Source organism: Perognathus longimembris, chromosome 26 (genome assembly GCF_023159225.1).
Source record: "Perognathus longimembris pacificus isolate PPM17 chromosome 26, ASM2315922v1, whole genome shotgun sequence".
In the NCBI taxonomy this organism is placed as follows: domain Eukaryota; kingdom Metazoa; phylum Chordata; class Mammalia; order Rodentia; family Heteromyidae; genus Perognathus; species Perognathus longimembris.
Window position 1 is genome coordinate 9,492,688 of NC_063186.1, and position 15,236 is coordinate 9,507,923.

General features: G+C 55.8%; 1 protein-coding gene across 1 annotated transcript in view; it reads left to right on the plus strand.

The window, feature by feature from the left end:
* The first annotated feature begins 2,891 nt into the window (after nt 1-2,891).
* The window catches only part of Col7a1 (collagen type VII alpha 1 chain), a 36,086-nt gene continuing 23,741 nt past the window's right edge, over nt 2,892-15,236 (plus strand). The window contains 40 exon segments of the mRNA XM_048334880.1: nt 2,892-2,976; nt 3,278-3,458; nt 4,266-4,425; nt 4,521-4,614; nt 4,712-4,873; nt 5,016-5,179; nt 5,260-5,389; nt 5,479-5,595; nt 5,690-5,836; nt 5,932-6,048; nt 6,135-6,284; nt 6,379-6,507; nt 6,923-7,066; nt 7,156-7,281; nt 7,437-7,580; nt 8,641-8,760; nt 9,111-9,254; nt 9,517-9,642; nt 9,746-9,892; nt 10,067-10,189; nt 10,515-10,661; nt 11,013-11,147; nt 11,234-11,380; nt 11,463-11,599; nt 11,824-11,950; nt 12,072-12,218; nt 12,313-12,485; nt 12,576-12,611; nt 12,715-12,741; nt 12,833-12,877; nt 12,950-13,012; nt 13,626-13,688; nt 13,778-13,813; nt 13,937-13,972; nt 14,153-14,224; nt 14,315-14,392; nt 14,632-14,658; nt 14,743-14,796; nt 14,902-14,964; nt 15,068-15,127. Coding sequence (XP_048190837.1) covers nt 2,892-2,976; nt 3,278-3,458; nt 4,266-4,425; nt 4,521-4,614; nt 4,712-4,873; nt 5,016-5,179; nt 5,260-5,389; nt 5,479-5,595; nt 5,690-5,836; nt 5,932-6,048; nt 6,135-6,284; nt 6,379-6,507; nt 6,923-7,066; nt 7,156-7,281; nt 7,437-7,580; nt 8,641-8,760; nt 9,111-9,254; nt 9,517-9,642; nt 9,746-9,892; nt 10,067-10,189; nt 10,515-10,661; nt 11,013-11,147; nt 11,234-11,380; nt 11,463-11,599; nt 11,824-11,950; nt 12,072-12,218; nt 12,313-12,485; nt 12,576-12,611; nt 12,715-12,741; nt 12,833-12,877; nt 12,950-13,012; nt 13,626-13,688; nt 13,778-13,813; nt 13,937-13,972; nt 14,153-14,224; nt 14,315-14,392; nt 14,632-14,658; nt 14,743-14,796; nt 14,902-14,964; nt 15,068-15,127 — 4,383 coding nt within the window.

The window sequence follows — 15,236 nt, forward strand, 5'->3', positions numbered from 1 at the left end:
CTGTGTGTCCTTCCTTTGGAGTCTCTCGGGCAGCAGGTGGGGGGGCAAAGCTTCTTTCCCATTTTATGCCCCCGGGTCCTTCTGCCTTCTCCCAGGCTGATGTGTCCTCAGCCAGGGGCAAGCGTGGGGGCCGGAAGCCTTTGATGCTTGCAGAGCTGAGCCCAGATGTTTCCACTCAGCTCCATGGGGGATGTTCCTCAGCAGCCTGTCTCAAGAGGGATGTGGGGAATCCCTGGAAATTAGAGCCCCAGGCTGTGCTCGCATGTGTAGGGGACTCATTCTGAAAACGTGAGGGGGGGTGGGGGGTCCTGCAGGAAGCACCTCACTGCAGACCCTGTAGGGTTGGTCCCTGGTCTCAGGTCTGCCTGGGTGGATCCGCAGGGGCCTAGGGTATCCCTAAGGAAGCCTCCTGTGTTTACTCTGGATTCTGAGAGAGGATAGCCTGGGGCACCGTGTTCCCATTGCATTTCTAACTGCTGCCTAGACAGGCAGGGCAGGAATCCTTTGCTTCCATTTGCCACTGACTCAGGTTCCAAGAATAGTGCTGAGCTCAGTGAGCCCCCAGCCCCCTCCCTCAACTCCATCTGTCCCAGGCAAGTCCTGAGCTGTTGGCCTCCTGATCCCCTCCCCATCTTCCTGAGACAGCCAGGACCTAGACCTAGAGGAGCTCCCAGCTGCTTCGGCCCTCTACCACACCTTGGGCCCACTTCCTAAGTCAGGTGGACAAATGGGCCCATCTTCCTGTACCCCCTCCGGATTCCTGGGGCGCCCAGTGGAAGTAGAAGGGCCTCAGACAAGATTTGTTGACGTCTGAAGCCTTCAAAGTAGCCAAAACATGCCTCTTCACTCTTTCTGCCCCAGTGCCTTGACCTCATCCCTTCTTGTTGCCACAGGTATTTATCAAATGTCTTCCAAAGCCTAGGACTGACACACGAGGCAGATCAGCTTCCTACCATGTGACTGGAAGGAGAGATACTATTGGGCAGCTCAGAACCCTGACAGGCCTAACCCTGGCTGCTTTCAGATGTGGCACCTAGGTACAGGGAACAACTAACGACTATTATTACCATGAGGACTTGAGGCAGAATGTGTGTGGCAGTCCTGGTGAGCCAGACATCATTGCTATACAGGAAGCGTTGGACCCAGAGGAAGAGCTGGAAGGGGCGATCTGCCTAGCTTTAGCCATGGTTCTGGGGAGGAGTTTGGAGGGATCTAGGATCTAGGTGTAGATGTGGTTTGGTTTGAGATAGGGTCTCTATATTTCAGATTGGATTCAAACTACCATCCTCCTGCTTTCAGCTTCTTAACTACTGAGATTACAGTTGTGCACCATGCTACCTAGCTCTTAGATATGCTTTTCTGGACCTAGCCAAATTTATCTAGGCAAGAACATAAAAGAGGGTAGGGTAGCCGGGAGCTGGCGGCTCCCACCTGTAATAGCTACTCAGGAGGCTCAGATCTTGAGGATCAAGGTTCAAAGCCAGCCCGGGCAGGAAAGTCCATGAGACTCCAATGAACCACCAGAAAACCAGAAGTGGCGCTGAGGCTCGAGTGGTAGAATGCTAGCGAGGGTAGGGTCCAAATGAAGACTGGCTTTTTTTTTTGGGGGGGGGGGTGGGTTATGCCTTGGGGTTGCCTGTCTAATGTAAACAAATCTACATATAGAAAGATTTCCACAGGGCATTGGCGCTGACCTTGGTGGGGTGGGGATTGGGAGGGAGGGACTGTCCACAGTCACATGTCTAGTCAGAGGCTAGATGTGGGGCATCCAACAGAAGGAAAGAATGAGCAGTCACAAACTAAAAGGTCCAGAAACAGGATAGATGGAGAATGAACGCATGTATTTAGGTAGGGGGGGGGGGAGGGAAGGACCTGAGGCATGAGCTGGGGCAGTAGGAGGTAAATTCCTGAGAGATGAGCTGTCATTCATTGTGGGTGGTCCAAACAGATAGAGAACACCCCCCTGTTTCCACCCCCCCCCCCCCGCAAACACAGCTGGATGACATCTGCCTGGGACTCTTCAAGGCATAGGGGCAAGAGGCATTGGGATGAACATGTATGCTTAAGCATGACACAGATTCTCTCCTCTTGGCTCCCTCTCCAGGGAAGGAGGGAGGGCGGGGGGGGGGGGGGGAAGGCATCTATGACTTAGATTCAGTCCCATGGGGCCCTTGATCTTTCAAAGACAGCCTAGGGGGTCCTCCTCATTGGTTGGGAGCTACTCTTTCCTGTCAAGGGCATTGGGGTGGGGTACAGGAGGCCCACTAGACAGAAGGATGTCTGATTCACAGGAGTGACCTTAAGTCGGGACCCATGGCCTGCGGGCTTGTCTGGGCACACACACCCCCCCCCCCCCCAGGGTTGGGGCTGAGTCATTTCCAGCTGTGGCCTCCCCTTACGGCCTTGCCACCTCTTTGGTCCCCGTTTCAGTCTCTGGCACTCACCAATCACTGATTGACTTAAAGCAGCCAAAGTCCTGTGACCCCCAACATCTGTCAAGAGCTTGGGGATCCAGGGGGAAGTGGGGGGGGCTGTGGCAGGAGGAGCTGAAGGGGTAGGGGATTCCCAGAAGTCACAAGAAGGGGACCCTTGGCCCTTCAATGCATCACAGCGTGTGTTGAGGAGGGGTTGGGGGGCGGCGACCTCTCTCTAGGGGGTGGGTGAGGGCGGGCTGCGTGGGTCCCCGCCTGCCGCTCCGCCTCCTGGGATCAGGGACTTTTCTGTGCCGGCCCGGACTGCAGCCTGCAAGCAGGGCCGGCTGGCGGCGGGAGCAGGAGGACAGCGGGGCGCAGGCAAGACTGGAATTCGGGGTGCGGGGGGCGGGGTGCACGAGGCTTGGCTCAGACCAGCCAAGTCACAGGGACGGGGGCTGATCCTTTCTATCATCCAGGATGAGGCTGTGGCTTCTGATGGTTGTGCTCTGCACCTGGATCCTAACAGGGGTGCCCGGAGTTTGGGCCCAGCACAGGGAGAGAGGTACGCGTGGCTAGGAAAGAACCGATCTGGGGGTATTGCACTCTGTCACCCTGTCACCCACTCAACTTTCACCCTCGACACCCTCCTTACCACCCCACCTGCATACGCTTTCTCAGCTCTTCACTGATTTCTAACTCTGCCCCAGATTCTCCTAGCCTGCACTGGGTTGCCCCACATCCATGCAGGTGACCTACTCCCCACACTCCCCCTCGTTCTAGGGGACCCCCAGTACCGGGGATGTGGGGTGTGTGGGGGGCAGTGCTCTCTTAGAAACGATCCTGATCTCTCCTCCCGGCTCCAGTGACCTGCACACGCCTTTATGCTGCCGACATCGTGTTCTTATTGGACGGCTCCTCATCCATTGGCCGCAGTAACTTCCGTGAAGTCCGGGGCTTTCTAGAGGGGCTCATGCTGCCTTTCTCTGGGGTAGCCAGTGCCCAGGGGGTCCGCTTTGCTACGGTGCAATACAGCGATGATCCACAGTGAGTAACAGGCCCTGGGGTGGGGGTGGGGGGGCTGGATCATAGCCACACACACACAGCCCCGTCAACACCCCCTTCTCTAGACAGAGCAGAGAGCCCAGAAATCCTCAGGATCTTTCCCAAATCAGACTTCAGAAAGCCCAGGAGCTTCCTCTAAGCCAGGTCCTTTTCTGGCGACGGGAGATTTCACTTGGAAGAATGCTTATGCTATGCGTGAAATACCCTCAACACAAAGAGGCTGTGTTTTCTAATCTGGATGTAGATGGGGAGCCCAGGAGATGCCCCCCAGATGCCCCAGAATGCCTAGATGCCTCGTATCTGTCGGGCTCTGCATAGTCTAGCACCCTGGCCCCTCAACCTTCCCTTCTGTTCAACAGGAGTGGGGGATTCCAGTCTGGCCGATATCTTCCCTTCCTGCATCTGGGCCCTTCCTCTTGTCATTATTCAACTAGCCACCCTGTCTTTCTAGGCTGTCTTTTTTAAGGGACAGGAATACAAAACCAAGGGTATTCTCAAGGGTCCTCAGCCCTAGAGACCTTTATTTGTGCGTTGTTCTTGATGGTGGTGGTCATCGTAGGGCTTGAACTCAAGGCCTGGGTGCTGTCCCTGAGTTCTTTTGCTCAAGGCTAACACTCTATACCATTTCAAGCCACAGTTCCACTTCTGATTTTCTGGTGGTTCACTGGAGATGAGAGTCTCACAGCCTTTCCTGCCTAGGCTGGCTTTGAACCATGATCCTCCCATCTCAGCCTCCTGAGGTCATAACCCTTTGCCTGTTTCTCCTCCTTTCCCCTTGCTCTTCATCAGGACAGAATTTGGCCTGGATGCCATAAGCTCGGGGGCTGATGCAATTCGTGCCATCCGGGAGCTCAGCTACAAGGGGGGTAACACCCGCACAGGGGCTGCACTTCTCCATGTAGCCGACCATATCTTCCTGCCCCATCTGGCCCGACCTGGTGTTCCCAAGGTGATGCTGAAACTATCCTACCTCCCCCACGGTGACCCCCCCCCCCAAGTAAGGATTCAAAGTAGCCCTCACGTGATTCCCCTCTATTTCCCTAGGTCTGCATCCTCATCACAGATGGGAAGTCTCAGGACTTGGTGGGGCCGGCTGCTCAGAAACTCAAGGGGCAGGGGGTCAAGCTATTTGCTGTAGGTAAGTACTGAGCTGGGGTGAAAGGTCAGCCAGGGTAGGTGGAATCCATTCAGTGGGCATGGGACCAACCAGATCCTGTTTTGGATCCCCAAAACAGGAATCAAGAACGCGGACCAAGAGGAACTCAAGCAAGTGGCTTCACAGCCGACCAACGACTTCTTCTTCTTCGTCAATGACTTCAGCATTTTGAGAACACTCTTACCACTCATTTCCCGGAGAGTGTGTACAACGGCTGGTGGTGTGCCTGTCACTCTACCTCGTGAGTCCTTCCCCACCCAACTACTGCTGCGTGTGTAGGTCCTGATCTGGCTTTTCCTTCTTGGAATCCCAGTGTGGTGGGATTGCCGAACCCATCCCACAGTGCTCCTGACCCTTGACCTTTCTTGCCCCGCCCTTGACAGCGGATGACTCTACCTCTGGTCCTCGGGATCTAGTATTGTCCGAGCCAACCAGTCAATCCTTGAGAGTACAGTGGACGGCGGCTAGCGGTCCAGTGACAGGCTATAAAATCGAGTATACCCCTCTGACCGGGTTGGGACAGCCACTACCCAGCGAGCGGCGGGAGGTAAAGGGCCAGGCCGATGGGTGGGTGGCTGGGCACTTGGAAGGAACAAGAGAAGGTGACCTCTGACCCTCCCTGCACAGGTGAATGTCCCTGCTGGTGACACCAGCATACTACTACAAGGTCTCCGGCCACTGACTGAATACCAGGTGACTGTGTTTGCTCTCTATGCCAACAGCCTCGGGGAGGCCGTGCGAGGGACAGCTCGCACCAGTAAGCCATTCTGCCATCCTCTGAACCTCGTGTCCCTCACCATCCAGCCCTGTGACCCCTACCCACTCCTAACCTCCACTCTCCTCTAGCTGCGGAAGAAGGGCTAGAGCTGACCGTCCAGAATACCACAGCCCACAGCCTCCTGGTAGCTTGGCGGAGGGTGCCAGGTGCTACCGGCTACCGGGTGACATGGAGGGTCCTTGGAGGTGAGTGAGAAGGATGGGCTGAACGGAGGAGCCCCTACCATTCAGACAAGATGGGGAGAGTTCCCTGAGCACTCTTGGAAAACCCCGGATGTAGGTGGGCCCACACAACAGCAGGAACTGAGCCCTGGGCATGGGTCAACGTTGCTGCGTGATCTGAGGCCTGGGACAGATTATGAGGTGACTGTGAGGCCCCTCTTTGGCCAAAGAATGGGACCTGCCACTTCCGTGACTGCTCGCACGGGTGAGAGAAACTGGGTGTTTTATTCTTCAGGCTGGGGTGGATGGGCAGAACAGGGGGGTTCCCAGGCCACTGACGTCCCATGTACCCCGGGGCAGACTTTTCCGTTGAGCAGACTCTACGTCCCACCATTTTGGGTCCCACATCCATTCTCCTAACCTGGAACTTGGTGCCCGAGGCCCGTGGCTACCGGCTGGAATGGCGTCGTGAGAGCGGTCAGTGTCGAGTAAAGGGATGGGGTGGGCACGAATCAAGATTTGGTGGCTTTGGCTCAGCCCTGAGTGACTCCACCATCTGGTAGGCCTAGAGCCAGCCCAGCAGGTGATGCTACCACCTGATGTGACCCGCTACCAGCTGGATGGACTCCAGCCGGGCACTGAGTACCGCCTCACGCTCTACACCCTGTTAGAGGGTCGTGAAGTGGCCACGCCTGCAGCCGTGGTTCCCACTGGTGAGAGTTCTGTGGGGCTGGCGAAGGGATTGAGGGAAAGATGGAGGCTCCAGGCTGTCTCTCATGCTGTGTGTGTGCCATGCTCTCAAACCAGGGCCAGAGCAACCTGGGAGTTCTGTGATGGATTTACAAGCCATTGATCTACCTGGACGACGGGTACGAGTGACCTGGAACCCGGTCCCTGGGGCCTCTGAATACCGCATCACCGTGCGAGGCACTCAGGGTGAGATGGAGCCTACTCGGGAAATCCACTCAAGTTCTAGCCTCCTTTTGCTCAAGGCTAGCACTCTGCCACTTGAGCCACAGCGCCACTTCTGGCTGTTTTCTGTATATGTGGTGCTGGGGAATTGAACTCAAGGCTTCATGTACATGATACAAGCGCTCTTGCCACTAGGCCATATTCCCAGCCCCTTGTCCATAGTTTTTACCTTCCCTTTTTCACAACCAGCCTTTCTACAACACTAGTCTCAACTCCTGTTTCCACTAACTTCTCCTCTCATGTCTTTTTTTCTGTGGATGGGGTGCTGAGGAATCGAACCCAGGGCTTCGTGCATGCTAGGCAAGCACTCTACCACTAAGCCACATCCCCAGCCCCTGCCATGATCCTTCTTATCCTACATCCCTGCCTTCTCTCTTAGGAGTTGAGCGGACCCTGGTGCTTCCTGGGGGTCAGACAGCCTTCAATTTAGATGAAGTTCGACCTGGCCTTACCTACACTGTGCGTGTATCTGCTCGAGTGGGTGCCAGGGAGGGAGGTGCCGGTATCCTCACTATTCGCCGAGGTGAGTTCTGTATTGAAGGAGGAGTTGGCCAACTGTCTGACTCACCCCTATCCTGCTCTTGATCTCTGAATCCCATCTTTAACTCCTAGATCCAGAAACCCCACTTGCTGTCCCAGGACTACGGGTTGTGGCCTCAGATGCTACGAGAATAAGAGTCGCGTGGGGGCCTGTTCCTGGAGCCAGTGGATTTCGGATTCGCTGGAGGACAGGCAGTGGTTAGTGTGGGGTGTGCTGGGGAATCGCTAAAGGGGAAATGATTGGAGTATGGGTGTCGGGTGTGTGTTTGTGTGTGTGTGTGTGTGTGTGTGTGTGTGTGTGTGTGGACTGAGGAGAAAGGTCGAATCAAGTGAATATTTCTTTCTGATCACAGGTCCAGAGTCCAGCCAGACATTGCCTCCAGATTCTACTACTACTGACCTCCTGAATCTACAGCCCGGAGCCTCCTACCAGGTGTCTGTGTCCGCACTTCGAGGAAGAGAAGAGAGTCCTCCTGCGGTTATTGTGGCTCAAACTGGTCAGAGCCTCACCCAGGCCCTTGGTTCTTTGCCTCTGATTGCCCTTCAGATTCCCATCTCTTCCCTCGCAGACTCCTGATTCTCCCCAGAATTCTCCCCCTAGACATCACCATCGCCTCTTCCCCGAGAGCCACGGCTTCCTTCCTCCACATCCATTGCCTCCTCTTAAACTTCCCCTTCTTCAGATGCTTACCTCTCTCTCCCTAAGTTCTCTAGCATCTCTGCCCTTGAATTTGCAGTGCACATATGGCTACCACCTTTGTGTGTGTGTGTGTGTGTGTGTGTGTGTGTGTGTGTGTGTGTGTGTGTGTTGGTACTGGGGCTTGAACTCAGGGCTGGGTGTTGTCCTTTCGTTTTTGTTCTCATTCAAGGTTGGTGCTCTACCACTTGAGCTACAGCTCTACTTCCTGCACTTTAGTGGTTAATTGGAGATAAGAGTGTCATTGAGGGCTGGGAATATGGCCTAGTGGCAAGAGTGCTTGTCTTGTATACATGAAGCCCTGGGTTCGATTCTTCAGCACCACATATATAGAAAAGGCCAGAAGAGGCGCTGTGGCTCAAGTGGTAGAGTGCTAGCCTTGAGCAAAAAGAAGCCAGGGACAGTGCTCAGGCCCTGAGTTCAAGGCCCAGGACTGGCCAAAAAAAAAAAAAAAAAGAGTCTTGCTGAGTTTTCCCCTTGCACTGGCTCTGATCTGTGGTCCTCAAGATCTGTCTCCTGAGTAACTAGAATTATAAGCATGAGCCACTGGCATTTGGCTCACTTAAATTATTTTTGGGGAGAGTGAGGTGGGGAAAACTAGCTCTTCTTTGACTTATACAGTCTCCTCCTGAGGTTTTCATCAGATCCTCCTCTCCTTTGACACACCTTACCCATCTGCAAGCTCGGATTGCTCCCGAAATCCCTTCTGTTAGAGCCCCGCTCATTCCCCATCCGAGTCATTCACTCCCTCTTCTTCAATTCCCTCCATCAGATCCCTACCTCTTGTTAGATTCCATAGCCCTCCTTGCCCCTCCCCCACCAGCCACCTCCATCCTATTTCCCACGGCCTCTCTGTGTAGACGCGGTGGGCCCAGTCAGGACGGTCCACGTGACGCAGACTAGCAGCTCGTCGGTTGCTATCGCATGGACCAGGGTTCCGGGTGTCACTGGATACAGAGTTTCCTGGCGCTCAGGCCAAGGTAGGAGACTGGAATTTGGGAGGATGATGGGTAGCAGGTCTATGAGCCTAGAGTTTCTTTTCTTTTTTTTTTTGGTTTGTCCAGTCCTGGGGTTTGAACTCAGGGCCTAGACCTTCTTTTGCTCGAGGCTAGCATTCTACCACTTGAGCCACAGAGCCACTTCCAGATTTTGAGTGGTTAATTAGAGTCTCATGAGGACTTTTCTGCCTGGGCTGACTTTGAACCACGATCCCCAGATCTCAGCCTCTGGAGTGGCTAGGATTACTTACCGGCACCCGGCTCCGGCTAGAGTTTCTGGAGGGGTTTTAGGGTTTGGCTAACCCTGGAACTCCTTCCATCCTCATTCCCAGGTCCAGAGGACTCTCAGTTGATTTCTGGGGAGGCCACAGTGGCTCAGCTGGATGGGCTAGAACCAGATACCGAGTACACAGTCCACGTGAGGGCCCACGTGGCTGGTGTAGATGGAGCCCCTGCCTCTGTGGTTGTGAGAACCAGTGAGTAGACCCCACTAATACTAGCCACACCTGACAGGCTAACTCCCCCCTGCTATCTATTCCCAACTGGTCCAGCTACTCCCTTGTAGTCAGTGTCCACCTATGCTGAGTTCTTGATTGACCTCTTCCCTTTTGGGGCTTCCTATACCAATCCTCCCATGCTTAACCTTCCCTCACCCTCAGATTGACCCTGCAGGAGCTAGGCCTGGCACTGTCGCACGCCCAGTGGGTCCCCAATCCCTTACTGTGCCTTTGTCCCTAGCCCCTGAGCCTGTGGGCAGTGTGTCAAAGCTACAGATACTCAATGCTTCCAGTGACGTTCTGAGAGTCACCTGGGTAGGGGTCACTGGTGCCACGGCTTACAGACTGGCTTGGGGCCGGAGTGAAGGTATGACCCCCCCACCCCCATGGACCCCAGCTACCCTTGTCCTGCCTGTCTGGGATTGGCCACCCCACCTCTGATGGTTGTTCCTCTTTGCTGGCACGGCCAGGTGGCCCCACGAGACAGCAGGTACTCCCAGGAAACACGGAGTCCGCTGAGATCCGAGGGCTGGAAGGTGGAGTCAGCTATTCCGTGCGAGTGACCGCGCTGGTGGGAGACCGAGAGGGTGCACCTGTCTCCATTGTCGTCACCACACGTAGGCGGGGCCTGGGCTGCAGCCGGGCTGAGGATTGGAGCTTGGGATGGGCTGGGAGGGGGTGGGGCTCGTGGAAGAGGGAACCAATGGAGATTGGAGGGGGGGGTGTCTGAGGAGGTGCACGTGGGACTGGTGGGAGGAGTTTCATTGATTCCCACGCTGGCTGTCTCTTAGCACCCCAGGTTCCCACACCCCTGGAGACCCTTCAAGTTGTGGGGCGCGGGGAACACTCGCTGAGGCTGCACTGGGAGCGGGTTCCTGGAGCGCATGGCTACCACCTGCGCTGGAGAGCTGAGGGTGAGAGATGCCCCAAGGAGAAGAGGAGGGTTATATGGGGGTACTGTGGACCCCGTCAGCGTAGTGGGTGAGGGACAAGAGTCTGTGGGATCCCAGAGAGTAGGTAGAACGCATCAACGAGGTGGATGGGATCCATGAGGTCATTAAGGGTCAAATGGATCTATCAGCTGTCAGTCAGTAAGGTAAGTGGGGTCATCACTCAGGTTGGAAGGGGTGGAGGAGGTGGGTGAATCCATTAGTACTGGGAGGTAGCATTTCCTCCCCATCCACCCTGGCGTACTCGGGGCTCTTACCCTCACTCCTCACCCCCCCACAACCCCCTAAGGTGGCCAGGAACAGTCCAGGGTCCTAGGAGCTGAGCTCAGCAGCTATGACCTGGATGGGCTGGAGCCGGCGACACTGTACCGTGTGCAGCTGAGTGTCTTGGGACCCACGGGAGAAGGGCCCCCCAGGGAAGTGACGGCATACACTGGTGAGCTTTCACCCCCACTGCCCACCCACCCTGATTTCTTGCATCTCAGATCAAACTGGCTGTGTGTGTGCATGTGTGTGTGTGCGCGCGCACGCGCTAGTCCCGGGGCTTGAACTCAGGGCATCGATGCTGTCCCTGAGCTTCTTTTGCTCAAGGCGAGCACTCTACCACTTGAGCCCCGGTGCCACTTCCAGCTTGTCTGGGTAGTTTATTGGAGATAGGAGTCTCACGGACTTTTCTCACCAGTCTGGCTTCGAACTATGATCCTCAGATCTCAGCCTCCTGAGTAGCTAGGATTTGAGGTGTGAGCCCCCAGCACCTGGTTCATCTCTGATTTTTTTTTTCTTTCAGAGTCTCCCCGTGTCCCAAGCCCTGAACTCCGTGTGGTCGATACCTCCATCAATTCAGTGACCCTAGCTTGGGACCCAGTGCCTGGAACATCCAGCTATATCCTATCCTGGCGGCCACTCCGAGGCACTGGCCACGGTGAGGGAGAGGTCATGGTTGGAAGGGGTTCCATGGAGGACCTCCTTCAAGATCATACAAGATCGTAACTAAGTTCTCCCCTTCAGAAGTGCCTGGGGCTTCACAAACACTTCCAGGGAGTTCCAGCTCCCAGCGGGTGACAGGCTTGGAGCCCGGTGTCTCCTATACCTTCTCTCTCACACCCATCCAGAGGGGTGCACGGGGTCCCGAGGCCTCTGTCACACAGAATCCAGGTACAGAGGACACAGTGGGGGAAGCCAGAGGGGGGCCATTTGGATCAGTCCACCACATCCGTGACTCGTCTCCCTCCCACAGCGTGTCCCCGGGGTCTGATGGACGTGGTGTTTCTACTGCACACCACTCGAGACAACGCTCATCGCGCCGAGGCTGTGAAGCGGATTCTGGAGCGGCTGGTGTCTGCACTTGGGCCTCTTGGGCCACGGGCTGTCCAGGTTGGGCTTCGAGGCGTTTCCCTGCCTCTCTGCAGTCCAGGCTCTGTACCAGCCACCTTCTCTCGCTCTGCCCTAGCTCCCTTCCCAAGCTGCAGATCGCCCCATTGCTAGTGGATTCCCATCCTGCTACTGTTCCTGACCCCCGAATAGACCCTCCCTCTGCGCTGTCATCCACTCCAAGCTCTCTCTCTCTCTCTCTCTCTTTCTCTCTCTCCCTACGCCAGGTTGGCCTACTGCCCTACAGCCATCGGCCCTCCTCCCTGTTCCCATTGAATAGTTCCCATGATCTTGGCCTCATCTTGCAGAAGATCCGGGACATTCCCTACACGGACCCAAGTGGAAACAACTTGGGTGAGGCCTGTCGTTGGCCCGGACTCCTGCGGAGGGGGGGGGAGGTAGGGAGGGGGCTCCCCTGTCAGAGAAAAAAGCTTGATGTCCCTGGGGGGGGGGTCTGATATGACTTTCCTCGCAGGCTCAGCGGTGATCACAGCTCACCGATACCTCTTGGCACCCGATGCTCCTGGGCGCCGTCCACAAGCGCCCGGGGTGATGGTTCTGTTGGTGGATGAGCCATTGAGAAGTGACATCTTCAGCCCAATCCGTGAGGCCCAGGCTGCTGGTAAGGGATCGAGGAAGATGGGGATGGAACCTACAGGGATAGGAATAGCCTCGGTGAGATTTGTTGTTACAAGATGGTTGGACTCCCTCCTTAGGGCTCAAGGTGATGACGTTGGGTTTGGCGGGAGCGGATCCGGAGCAGCTGCGTCGCTTGGTGCCAGGCGTGGATCCCATCCAGAACTTCTTGGCGGTGGATGATGGGCCAAGCCTGGACCAGGCAGCCGGTGATTTGGCAGGAGCGCTGTGTCAGGCAGCCATGACGACTCAGGTTGGGATGAGGCCTTTGGGCGTGGCGGGGAGGAGACCGAGGGCATGTTAGGAGAACGACCTGGCTTCAAAAATGCAACTGTGTCCACAGCCACATCCAGAGCCTTGCACCGTGCACTGCCCAAAGGTGAGAGTCTAGGGTTGAGTAGGAAGAGGAATGGCACACTTGGGGCTAACCACTTGGACCCTCAGCTCCTCATCTGACCTGTTTCCCCTCCCCCCACACCCAGGGTCAAAAGGGGGAACCTGGAGCAACGGTGAGTGGCCCTGTGGGCATTGATATAGGTTGGGTGTCAGTGGGACAGAGGGGTGGCTGGTAGCGCAAGACTCACTGATGATCTTTCTTAGGGCCTGAATGGACAAGCTGGGCCTCCCGGACCCCCTGGGCTCCCAGTAAGTGCCTCCTCACCCCTGTCCTGGCCCTGACTGGCTTACTGCCTCCGTAACCGACTCTCCTCTTTTCAGGGAAGAACTGGTTCTCCTGGCCCCCCTGGGCCCCCCGGAAGTGCCATTACAAAAGGCGAGAGGGTGAGTAAGGAGGGTTTGGGGGCTTTATCTAGGGTACACCTTCTAGGGGAAAAAAAACACCACCAAAAACAGTTAGGATCCAGGCATTGGTGACTGACGCCTGTCATCCTAGCTATTCAGGAGGCTGAGATCTGAGGATCACAGTTCAAAGCCAGCCTGGGCAGGAAAGTCTGTGAGACTCTTCTCTCTGATGAAGCACCAGAAAACCGGAAGTGGTGCTGTGGCTCTAAATGGTAGAGCACTGGCCTTGAGCAAAAAGAGCTCAGGGACAGTGCCCAGGCCCTGAGTTCAAGCCCCAGGACTGACAAAACAAAAAACAAACAAACAAAGAAAAACCCAGAACCACAGGGTTATCTTAGAAATCTGAGTGGAGACTTGTGGGGGTTACGCTGTCAAGTAGAAGGGTTGTAGGGGGAACTTCAAGATCCCCTAAGGAGCTTTAGCCTCTGCTTATTACTGCCTTGTACCTGGGATTGGGTTCCATCCAAGTCAGAGAGACCACTTCCGTACCCTACTTCTCCATCCCTAACAGCACTTGGGGCCTCTAGGGTGAGAACCCCAGTTCATGGGATAGAGCTTCTCCAGCTGGTCTCTGGGCTCTTTGTCTCCTTAGGGTTTCCCTGGAGCGGATGGACCCCCGGGAAGTCCTGGTCTCCCTGGGACTCCTGGCATAAAGGTATACCAGCCTTGTCCTTACTGAGGGGGACATTGCTTGAGATGGTGGGGGTGAGTCTGACTTGGTTGGACTATGGTTTCCATTTTCAGGGCTCCCCAGGATGGCCTGGTCCTCGTGGGGAACCGGTAAGCGCCTTCCCTCTTCTGCCAGTTCCTTCCCCAGGGAGCCAAAGTAGGTGGAAGCTCATGGGGAGCACCCTGGGGCTCCCTTGAGCCTAAGCGCTAGCCTCTATTCTGTTTTGATCTCAGGGAGAAAGAGGGCCTCGAGGCCCAAAGGGGGAGCCGGTAAGTGAAGGGGAAAAGGGAAAGGGGTGTACCAGGATGTCCTAGGGAGGTACAAGGTTGCCCCACCCCCCACCCCCAGACCTGTATAGGGTCTGTGACATGGCAAGGGAGAGCTGGGAGGCACTGCCACAGGGACTTTAACCTTCCTTGAATTCTGCCCACCACTCTCTGCTGCTTCAGGGAGAGCCTGGGCAGATCACTGGAGGGGAAGGGACAGGGATTCCTGGCAGAAGAGGGGACCCAGGACCTCCGGTACGTTCCAGGGCCCGAGGAGTGATGTGTGATGGGGTGGTGAGAGTCAGGTGCGGGGGCTGTACCTTTGTGCTTTGTCTCCTCCATCAGGGCCCCCCTGGACTTCGTGGCCCTTCAGGAGACCCAGGACCTCGGGGTCCCCTCGGGCTTCCTGGAACATCTGTGAAGGTGACAGCATGACCTTCCCCCCCCCCCATTTGGTCTTAGGATCTCCATGTGATTCAGAGCCCTAGTGACCCCCATTGGGTCACCTACCGATTGATTGCTCTGGCCTTTTGACTCCTACCCATGCCATTGACCCCCCGGTGTTCCCATGATCCTTTGAATCCACGTTGGCCCTCCTCCATCCTGGTATCTTGGGGAAGGAGGTAGAGTGGAATCATGGGATTGTGATCTGTTTTTTCCAGGGTGACAAAGGTGATCGTGGGGAACGGGTAAGTAGGGGATAAGTATGCTTGGGGGTGGCTTGGAATCTGACTCCCCTAACCTTCCCCTGACTCTCCCCTGTTCTCTCCCAGGGACCCCCCGGACCAGGGTTTGGTAAAACTACAGAAGGAGAACCTGGACTTCCGGTAAAAGGGCCTCGAGGAACCTACTGAGGGATGTAGATATTCTGGGGTCTCTTCTGGGGCAGGTTGGGTGCTGGGCTTCATATTTCTTGACTCACTTCCTCCTAGGGCCTTCCCGGAAGTCCTGGACCCCAAGGCCCACTTGGCCCTCCTGGAGAGAAAGGAGAGAAGGTGGGAAAGCTGACAATGAGAGCATTGTCCATTGTTTTAGGGGTAGGAGGCTGGGTGTTGGGGGGCCCTCTCTAGGTCTTTACACCATGTGTTTCTCCTTTAGGGTGACTGTGAGGATGGGGCCTCAGGTATCCCAGGACAACCGGGGACCCCGGGTGAGCCGGTGAGTTTTAGGAGTTCTGAATATGAACAAACATGGCTCCAGTGCCCATCTTGAACCATCAACTCTTTCTCCATCCTTATGCCCCCAACTAAAGCACTCAACTTCCAAC